The sequence below is a fragment of the Gekko japonicus genome, unplaced genomic scaffold (genome assembly GCF_001447785.1).
Source record: "Gekko japonicus isolate JY-2015 unplaced genomic scaffold, Gekko_japonicus_V1.1 scaffold3982, whole genome shotgun sequence".
In the NCBI taxonomy this organism is placed as follows: Eukaryota; Metazoa; Chordata; class Lepidosauria; order Squamata; family Gekkonidae; genus Gekko; species Gekko japonicus.
Genome location: NW_015177137.1, coordinates 85200 through 96407, shown reverse-complemented (window position 1 = coordinate 96407; position 11208 = coordinate 85200). Strand labels below are relative to the sequence as shown.

Below are 11208 nucleotides of genomic sequence, written 5' to 3'. Positions count from 1 at the left end.
GGGTGGGGGCGGGGGGAGGCGAGCGGCGGCTGGGTGACCCTCCTCCCAGCCTGGTTCTGGCGGAGAGGTCTCCAGGCCCCGCCGGGAGGTTGGCATCTGTGCACGCCTAGAGCGTAGGACAACCTCGGGCCGGCCCTGATCTTCCCTTATTTGATTGGCTGCTCTACATGTTCTCTGATTGGCCAGCATCAGCTCAGGCAGCCTTGAGAAAGACAGGAGCGCTCCGTCTATGAATGTCAGCTGCTTGATGGGCCTTTTGTAGGACCAGCAACAAACATCAATTTAAACTTCAATGTAACCACAAAAGGAAACTTCCCCCTTTAGAAGACTTTCAAGCAAGGAGAAGCGGGTATACAATTCTAGAGACTCCTGTTGGGGTTGATTGTGTAAAAAGGATGTAAATTGACTGGCAGCTATTAGATTGTACAAACTGATTAGTATTGTTGATATTGTATGTAATGAATATATGTCTTAGAATATTATGAATAATACACAATGCACTTTATAAGATGGAATATACAGAACACTTTAACCTATAAAAAAGGTTTTTGCAGTGTATATATTTGTTGTTTGACTCTTCTAACACTGCAGCTCGAGTTTCCACGACAGCATTAGCTCAGGGCAAGTATAACATCAGCTATCCCGGCGGAAAAGGGGGCTTTCACCTTCTGACAGAGGAAGGGATAACTGGAATCAGCGGCCCTTTCGGCACTCTCCTTTTGATCCATGTTCACCGCAGTGTCCTCGGCCCATTCTGCGTCTGTCTGCCACTCCGGATTTTCTCATTGTTCGAGTCAAGGCAATTTAAGGCCCTTTCTGCTCTCTCCTTTTAATCTACGTTCACTGCAGTGTCCTCCAAGCAACTCTGCACTAAAATGGAATTCAACTTTCTTTTTAATTCAGGTCCCCCCCCAAATTCTGCACTAAAATCAAGTTCAACCCCCTTTTCCCCCATTCTGCATTGCATTATCTCCCTTCAGTAGTCAGCCCAGTTTCAGCCTGCTGTTGCCTTGGGGTGATTTGAATGCTGTTTTGCCGTGGACTTAAACTGCCTCGACTCGAACACTGAGAAAATCCGGAGCGGCGGGCAAAAGCGGAAAGGACCAGTGAAACCAAAACCCATGGGAGGGAGAGACAGGAATCCCTCCCACGCACTCGAAATGCTTCAATGGCAGCACTGTTGGGAATCCTAGGAAAACTACAGGTGATCCTGCATCTAGCATTCACTCCACATTTTCTCAACTGGGAGGAAAAAGTGCAGCTCAAAACAGTGGCCCAATCTGCATCTAGCATCTGCAGCTAGCATCTAGCCCTGGAAGAGAGGCGGGAGTTTCAAGGTGTCCAAAGCTCTTATCAGAAGAAGTGTGCGTGTACATGAAAGCTTGTTGTTGTTCAGTCGCACAGTCGAGTCCGACTCTTCGCGACCCCATGGACCAGATCACGCCAAGCCCTCCTGTCTTCCGCCGTCCTCTGAAGTTGGCTCAACTTCATGTTCGTTGCATCGATGACACTGTCTAACCATCTCATCCTTTGCCATCCCCGTCTTCTTTGACCTTCAGTCTTTCCCAGCATCAGGATCTTCTGAAAGCTTACACCCAGAATAAAACTGTGGCCCTTTCTGCACTCTCCTTTTAATCCATGTTCACCACGAATGTCCTCCAAGCAATTCTGCACTAAATTCGAATTCAACCTTCTTTTTAATCCAGGGTTGTCGTCCCCCCCCTGACATTCTGCTCTAAAATCGAGTTCAACCTTTTTTTCCTGGGTTTCCCCCCCTTTCTGCTTTACCTTACCTCCCTTCCGTGTTCAGCCCAGGTTCCGGCCTGCTATTTTATTTATTTATTGCCCTGGGTTATTTGGATACTGTTTTGCCATGGACTTAAATTGCCTCGAACCAGGGGTCGTTTCGTAGAAAAAGAGCTAGGGGAACTCATTAGCATAACTTATTAGCATATGCCACACCCCCTGACATCACCGGAAGTGTGTCATAAGGCCACACACCCTGCCCCTAACGGTCCCGGCCGGCGGGAGTGCAAGGAAGCCCCGCGAAGACCCTCCCTGGGCCCAGGCAGGCAGGGGTGGGGAGAGGCAGGGAGGAAGCAACTTACCCTCCCTCTTCTCCTGCCTCCTCCTGGCTGAATGAGGGCCGGAAGCGGGGCGGCCGGAAGCAGGGGGCGGGGCTTCGTCATGTGCTCCGCCCCCTGTACCTCACCCGGGGGAACTGCGTTCCCCCGCGTTCCCCCCCGAAATGACCTCTGCCTCGAACACTGAGAAAATCCGGAGTGGCAGGCAAATGTGGAAAAGGACCAATGTCCTGACAGGGTTAGTCATAAAGGGTCTTCCACAGAGAGAAGAAAAGGGACTCCTTTGCCCTAACAGTATTAAACCGAGTCTGAGGGAGAACTGTGATTCTGAGTCAAGAAAGCTAACAACAACAAAAGACTGCCTTACACAGACAACAGATACTGGAAGAGAGATTTGGCAAGGGCTACTGGGTTGTTAGGCTTTAACTCCCAAGCAAGCCAAACAGAAAAGGGTTATTGCTTCTTAGGGAAAAGAAGAATAATTCCTGCCAGTAAAAAAGGGGCTGTGCTCTCAGGAGAACCCAGGTCTGTGGTAAAGGGGAATAAGCTTTAGACACCTCAAGGAGTTCATGGAAAACAACAAATTTCTGAAGGGAGAAACCAGATTTTCTAAGGGCAGAAATCTAGAAACTCTAAAAAAGAGCTTTTGTCCAGGGAACTCTATTAAGAGCCTGAATTATTGCTGAAATATACTAAGAAAACTACCTTTCACGGAAAAGAACTAGAAATCTCTGAAAAGAAGCTACAACAACACTCTCTTGTATGTTTTAAGTTTTTAGTTCTGTACATATCATAATATCATAATATCATATCATAATATCATATCATAATTTCCAAGCCTTGACTTCTCCTATACATAGCAAATATGTGTGTGTGTGTGTGTATATATATATATATATATATACACACACACATATATATATATATATAAATATATATATATATATAAAATTCCCTGCCTGTTAAATGAAATCTTTATTCTGTTAGGAAAGTTATTCTGCCTAAAGTGCCATTTTAAAAGGGTTTAAAAACAAGACAGCTCCGGTATTTCCCTCAAGTTCCTGGGCTGGGTCAGAAGTCTAAGCAAATATCTGGAACAGGGTGGGACAGTTTAGTCTTTTAAAGAAGAAATACACGCTAGTTGGGGGTGACTCAGTCAGGGGAACTAAGATTTTGGCAGGAAAATCTGCCTAGGAGTTCTCACAGAAGCCGTCTGAAAATGGGATTTTAGCAAATCGTCCTCGCAGTTTTGCTGTCAGAAGATCATTCTGCCTGGCAAGCATAAAAGCACGCTTGTGGCTTGGGACCAATGTTCCCTCTAAGCTGTGGAGTCTTGTGAGCAAAACTTCCACTTTGTGAGCTACTGGCACTAAAGTTGTGAGCGAGCAATTTGGCTACTGCATAGATTCATTTGCTCTGGAGCCATCCTTCCTGAGCTAAGGCAAAAATGTGTGAGCCGGAGGCTAAAAAAACGTGAGCTAGCTCACACTAACTCAGCTTAGAGGGAACACTGCTTGGGACTGTAAGACGTTTCAAATGTGAGGGAAGGGTCATAGAGGAAGGGGGTCCCTAGCCTTGCCCAGAAATGGTTGGTGCAGGCTTTGGCAAGTCATTTTGATTCGGAGAACTCCTAGGCAGATTTTCCTGCCAAAATCTTAGTTCCCCTGAGTGACTGAGTCACCCCCAACTAGCGTGTATTTCTTCTTTGTCTTAAAAGACTAAGCTGTCCCACCCTGTTCCAGATATTTGCTTAGACTTCTGACCCAGCCCAGGAACTTGAGGGAAATACCGGAGCTGTCTTGTTTTTAGACCCTTTTAAAATGGCACTTTAGGCAGAATAACTTTCCTAACAGAATCAATGGATTGTCCCCAGAGCTCTCTGAATTACCCTTATTCTTTCCAAATATCAGCTTCCTGTTGAGTCCTGGGTGGTATCTCAGTTGTTAGCAGACTTTGATCCAGAAATAACTCAATCTGTTGCAAAATATTTGACAACAGTGATCTCCTTAAAACACTGCTAAAACAAATATTGTCCTGAAGACCTTATGAGAAATTATATAGGTTCACTGTTATATTTTATCCAACGTGTTTTAGACTTTTATTTTTTTTTTTTGAGAGAGAGAGAGAGAGAGAGAGAGAGAGATATTAGTATTCTGTATTGTGCCTTTTGCCTGTTTTGTTTTGTAACGTTGGTTTTGTTTCTTTGCCCTGTTGTGACGTATTAGTTTTATGCTCAAGACCTTTGGTCATATGAGCTTAATAATAAAGGAAAGCACCAACCATTTACACACATGCGCGCGCAAAGAGGGATGCAGTGTCTCTGGGGAATTATCAGAGCAAACAGGAATATGGGACAGGCCAAGCAAGGGGTGTGTGTGTGTCTCCATTCAGTTCAGTCACCAGGTCTCTTTACCGCACAGATACATTCCGAGAAAGTGGGAACTTACCTGGTAAAAGGAGTGAAAACTTCGCTCTCCCGGCTGCTGCACAATCACCCGTGACTGGAGAGAAAAGATGGGGGGGGAGAGAATCAGACATAGTTTGGTTGTTCTTCAAGACACCTGAAGCCCCTTAACAAGGACATCACTCAGAGCAGCATAGTATAGGGGAGGGGAGATACGGAGGCCAGATTTTGGCAAGGGACCTTTTACACAAATGACAGGTGTTTAAATACTATCACATTCTGATAGATTCAGGTGGGTGGCTGTGTTTGTCTGAAGCAACACTTTGTGTGCAGGCACACAAAAGCTTATACCCAGAATTCAACTTTATTTTTATTTTGTGTGTGTGGAAGTCATGGTTGACTTCTGGTAACCCCTAGTGGGGCCTGGTCATTTCAGAGAGGTGGCTTACTATTGCCTGCCTCTGGTATTCCATGGAGTTCTCCCTTCCAAGTACTTGCAAGGGTTGGCCTTGCTTAGATTCCAAGAGCTGATGAGATCGGACTTGCCTGCCCAGAATTAAACTTTGTTGGTCTTCAAGGTGCCACTGGACTCATTGTTCCGTCACATTCGGAGTCAATCTAATTTTATTTAATACTCAACATGGCCCCCATCTGCAGACACTTAAATCTGTGGATCAGGGCCATGCTGATAGAATGGAGATTTTCCTCCAAACTTGGGAGGTCCCTGATGCTTGCAGAAAAATCCGAAATCTTTAAAAATGGGGGGTGTCTAACTCCCCCAAATATAGCCACCTTGTCCCTCACCCACCACTGAGGCAGACTCACTGGAGGTGTGTGGACTGCTGGGTGTGGAGGAGCCCCCAACACCCCCTGCTTGAAACTGCCACGAAGGTGCTCGTGCAGGAAGGAGGGGGGACAGGCCGAAACACCACAGAGGTGGTAGTGTGAGCCCCCACCTCCTTTTGCTCACACGACGCCACAGCTTAGAGGGAACATTGGTTCTGACCCCCTGGTGGCCACTGGGTTTTGGCCACTGTGTGACACAGAGTGTTGGACTGGTTGGGCCACTGGCCTGATCCAACATGTCTTCTCTTAGGTTCTTATGTCTGGGGCAGTGATGCCCTGTATTCTTGGTCCTTGTGGGCAACAGTGGGAGGGATTCTGGAGTTCTGGCCCCGCCGGTGGACCTCCTGATGGCACCTGGGTTTTGGCCACTGTATGACACAAAGTGTACGACTGGATGGGCCATTGGCCTAATCCAACACAGCTTCTCTTATGTTCTTATGTCCACAATGTGGTGCCAATGGGCACCATGGCACCTGCTAACACCTTTTCTGGTGCCCGCCACAGGTTTTTAGGACGTGGTTGGGGCCAGGTAGGGCTTTTGCCCAGCATGGCTTCTGATTGGCTGTGCAGATTTTTTTAAAAAAAATGTTGCTTTGGCAGCAGCTGCCACCACAAGGATCCATGCTGTGTTACTGAAGTTAAACTGTGGCAGCCATTTTGTGGCTAGATCTACCGCCTGCAGCAGCCATTTTGTGGCAGCCATTTTGTTGCTACTCCCACCATGCCATGTCATAATTCCCAGTGTGCCCACAGACTCAAAAAAGGTTGGGGATCCTTGTTCACTAGCATTTACATAGACCAAGAATGCATGGCCCTAGACCAAAATTGACTGGACCAACTCTAAAAACATCACATGCTGGACAAACTCACAGACTCTCGGAACATTTTACTGAAATGCTTTCAAATAAAGTCAAGGCAGTAACATTTCATCTAAGTGAGCACTCAGGATGAAATATGGGGGGGGGACTCTAATGAAGACAAAGACAAGAAATACACAAGCATCTGTTCTGTTAATAGATTTCAGGGTAACAAACACAGAAGCTTAAAAAAACAACAGATGCTGTCACAGAATTATACATGAAATCCAGACAGCAACTACAGTCAAGCAGAGGGTTAGAAAAAGAACCCAGTCATGTTCACCTTCAAAATTATAAGTGGGCCCCCGGGGGGACCCCCGCCCCCGAAGCTGCATCACCAGAGGTGACGCAGCCACGTTGCTGACCACGCCCCCAACGTAAGCAACGTCACTTCCAGTGATGTGCTGCCGGCGCCCGCACGCGCTGGCGTCCTACAACAACTCCCGGACCGCGGCGAGGCTCCCCCGCCGTGAGGGGTAAGTCCACTTGGCAACCCTAGGGGGGGGGAAACTCTAATGAAGACAATGACAAAAAATACACAAGCATCTGTTCTGTTAACAGACTTTAGGGTAACAAACACAGAAGCTTATAAAAACCCACAACAGATGCTGTCACAGAATTCTACATGAAATCCAGACAGCAACTACAGTCAAGCAGAGGGTTAGAAAAAGAACCCAGGGGCTCTTTACTGCCGGAGCTCCGCTCCTGTGCGCTCCTGCAGGAAATGACCCCTGATAATATAATCTTTACTATAATATAATATAATTTTAAAACCCTGGTATCTTCTGCAATACCATTTACTGAAAAGCTCACTAGTGTAAAAACCAACTCTGCGCTGATTTTGATTCTCCTGCTCTTACCCCATGAGTTTGCCTCACTTTTCTGCCACAAGTCAAAGCACAAACAGTATGGTCACCCTCGTCTTCTTCATTTACAAAACAAACCTTCATCCATAAAAGGCCACAGGGTCTACCCAAGCCAGAACAACTCACCTTTTCTAGCAAGTAGTTATTGATGTGCCCGCCTATTGGGTCCCCTTTGAAATCAAAGTTGATATCCATATACTTTCCAAACCGGCTGGAGTTGTCATTGCGGTTGGTTTTGGCGTTGCCAAAGGCCTCCAGAATGCAGTTGGATTTTAGCAGCATGTTCTTCACCCTTTGGAACAGACACAGATGTCAAAGCAAGAGAACAGGAAACCAGGTCTAGACATCATGTATTGCTACCCTTGCATAACATGTTTTATATATTAGAAACAGAATGGCCACATCCGCTACTGTGGCAGGACTAAACAGGCTGATGTTATGTGAGATTCTTTTGGAGCGCAGGGTCCAGGAACACGGCTCAGCATAAAGACTCTCCATAGCAAATGCTGTGGGAACACCCCATCGTTTTCTTGCACCCATAAACTCCTGAGAACGGAAGATACCTTCACAAACAAAAGGGCACTTTTGTCCCAATCTGAACAAGAATCAGCTAATTAAAAAAAAAAGAGGATAAAACATGGGGCTTCCCGATGTTTACATCATCAGTGCAGAAAGCAAGCAAGCACTGTACAAATAACGCAGACCACAAGTGCTCAAAAAGTCATGCAAAAAGAGTAAATTTATATAACAAGATAACAGAGGACCACATGTATCAGTAAAACCAAATTACATCATATAATGTACAGGTCCATGACTAATGCAAGTCCATAAATGGTACATTCGGAAACCTGAGGCTTCCGATTTTTGCCGGCAATTTTTTTTTTTAAAGGTCGGCGATATGTGCTTGGGCGAAGCTTCGCCCTGGCGTTTGTTTAAAAAAAGAAGAAAAGGGCCTTAGTTTAGCGTTTCGGAGGCGTCCAGGACCTCAGGGAGGCTACTTTGCTCTTTAAACTTTAAAGGTAAGTCCTTACCTTTAAAGTTTAAATGTAAGACAGGGTTTTTTGTGCATACGCGAAGATCGCCATTCTATGGATGGCTGCCTATGCGCATGCTCAAACTGAGTTAAAAAAAAACCCCCAAAACGCCGATGCCCGCTGTGTGTGGACGGGCATACAGCGATGGGATCCGCAGACAGGAGGTGAGTGTGATTGCGTTTCAGCCGGCATAAACTGCACCGGTTCCAACCGGTACAGTTTATGCTGGCTGAAACGGCGCGTCTGAACGCACCCATAATCTACAGAAGACTTTAAAATGGTATATGTAGAGGGAAAAACCCTTAGCACAGCACTCACAGTGTAGCACAGCACTCTTAGCACAGCACTCACAGCACTTCAGACCAGTATTACAGGAAAAAACTAAATCCTATTATAATCATTCAAAGCCAGGCACCCAATCAACAATAGAACAAACTCTCCAATAGTCGGCAAGTAGTGCTTTCTGTATATTGTATACTGTGATATCGCATCTGTTTATGATACGTCATTAGTGCAACATGGTTTGTGGCATGAGTTTACCAGGAAAATTGGAAGCCCATTAAATGAGTGTGGTTACATGCATGACTTTTTTTGTAGAAAAAGCACAGCAGGAACTCATTAGCATAACAGGCCACACCCAACAGCAGAAACTCGTTAGCATATTAGGCCACACCCCTGACAGCGCAGCTCATTGGCACATTAGGCCACACACCCCCATGTTACCAGAAGTGTGGTCATCCAGCCACACTCACCTTTTGCTTCTTATTCTGTTTACCTTGTTTGTTGTCAAAGCCCAGGGCTTTTTCTGTAGCAGGAACCCTTTGCATGTTAGGCCACACACCCCTAATGTAGCCAATCGTAATGAGTTTCTGCTGTTGGGTGTGGCCTATTATGCTAATGAGTTCCTGCTGGGCGTGGCCAACTCGGGAGCCAGCCAGAACTCCGTTCCTGTGCGTTCCTGCCCCAAAATAGCCCTGGTTACATGACACTGCTTTTTCAAAGAAACCCTTTTCTGGATTTGTACCTTAAATACCATTCACCCACATATATATTTGATGCATGCCGGTGATCTGAGTGTATGGTACCTTTGGCCATGAAGGAATTCAGGGGATTTAAATGCCATCTCTCCAGAGACCTGCTCAAGGCGGCACGCAAATAACAAAACACAAGCCATTCGAAACAAGCCTTGAGCAAGTCTAAAAAAAATAATAATCCAGAAAACAGTCCTGAGGCTACAAGCAGACTGTAAAAAAGTCTAAAAAAAGAGATTTCAAAACCCCTTCATTAAAAGCCTGGGGTAAAAGGGGATCTAATTCTAGCCTGGCACACAAAAGGAAGTCAAGCAGGTGCCATGCGAGCCTCAAGGGGAGTGGAATGTCCTGTCTCTAGTCTCCGTCTGCCTCGCCTCGGAAGGCAGGGGGGTACAGGGAGCCGGCTCTGGGGAACCAATCTTAACTGGCAGGCTGGACAGCTTTGTTTTTTAATTTCCTGTGATGGCAGACCTTTTTTTTGCTTTTTCACTGTTTGTTTATTGTTCACTTCCCTCCTCGTTATTCAAAAGGTTCGGGAACACCATACAAAGATAGGCAGCTTAACGCTGTTCCCTGCCCAATAAGAGACAGACTTGTCTCTCGCTACTTACAGTTCGGTTACCTTTATTGGCACTAGCACGGGAGGGGGGGGGAATACACAAATAGATAAAACACAGAAACAGACACCACCCAGAAAAACCATTCTAGGGCCCCGGTCACACGCGCGCGCGGGCCCGCCGGGGGGGGAGGGGGGGGGGGGGGGGGGGAGGCGGGGGTAATAGCCCCGGAGGAAACTAACGCACAGCCACCCGAGCACACGTCCCGGTCGAGGTCCCGTGGTTAGGGGGGAGATGCCGACCAGACGGGTATCCTGCAGTGCGGCACAGAAGCCGCGCCGCACGATCGCACTAGCAATCGCTCTTTGTGCGCATGCGCTGTTGGGCGCTGTTGCGCAACCTGCGGAGACTTGGGAGACAAAAAAAACCCTTGTGTGCGACGAACAGCGGTGGGCGCCAGATGCCACGCCCTTGCCCCGTGGTTTCCGGAAACCAGTATCTCGGAGGTACTAGTTTTTTAGTCCGCATTTTCGGCGGGAAGCCTCAGGTTAGCCACGGGAGCTCTACGCTTCCCAGATATTGCGGTGTGATCGCGCCCGGAAAAACCGCCTACCCTCCGTATCGTCAGCGCAGCAAATGCTCCGTGTGACCGCAGCCTAGAATAGTCTAAAATCCATGTAAAATACGTCTCAGTTCCATTTCTCCCCAATACAATTTTGCATTACAATACTATACTGCGTATAAAAAGAGCAGCCTGAAAGAATTTTTCCACAGAGACGGTTATATTTTCATCATCGCTGTTTAGTAGATATAGCAGTTTGTGTGAGTCAGGAAGCTCTATGATACCACCAAGCAGTGACGATGAAACGCAGTACTGGATTTTGGCATAGTAATGACATTCCCAATAACACTTGAGGCACGGTGTCTCTCGCTACGTAAATGGCGTCCAGCTTGGAAGCCTGCTCCTAGCCAACACAGGACATGTGCAATCAGCCACAGGAAGGCGGCCATTTCTAACTTGCATGATGGGGTTGCCAGCTTTGTGTTGGGAAATTCCTGGAGATTTGGGGCAGGGTGGAGTCTGGAGAGGGCAGGGTTTGGAGAGGGGAAGGACTTCAGAGTCCAAAGCAGATATTTTCTCCAGAGGAACTGAGGCAAATGCAATTTTGGGCTGTATGAGCAGAAGTATAGGGTCCAGATCATGCGAAGTGATGGTACTGCTTTACTCTGCTCTGGTTAGACCTCACCTAGAGTACTGTGTTCAGTTTTGGGGACCACAATTTAAGGAGGATACAGACAAGCTGGAACGTGTCCAGAGGAGGGCAAGGAAGATGGTGAGGGGTCTGGAGACCAAGTCCTATGAGGAAAGGCTGAAGGAGCTGGGTCTGTTTAGCCTGGAGAGGAGACGACTGAGAGGTGATACGATCACCATCTTCCAGTACTTGAAGGGCTGCCATATAGAGGATGGTGCGGAGTTGTTTTCTGTTGCCTCAGAAGGTCGGACCAGAACCGTTGAAATGAAGTCAAAA

At 46.9% G+C, this 11208-nt stretch overlaps 1 protein-coding gene across 1 annotated transcript in view; it reads right to left on the bottom strand.

Moving 5' to 3' along the window:
• The window catches only part of LOC107124830 (unconventional myosin-Id-like), a gene marked incomplete at both ends in the record, with an annotated part of 31896 nt that overhangs the window by 17322 nt on the left and 3366 nt on the right, over positions 1–11208 (bottom strand). The window contains 2 exons of the mRNA XM_015428337.1: positions 4532–4585; positions 7184–7349. Coding sequence (XP_015283823.1) covers positions 4532–4585; positions 7184–7349 — 220 coding nt within the window. The remainder of the gene's footprint in view (positions 1–4531; positions 4586–7183; positions 7350–11208) is intronic.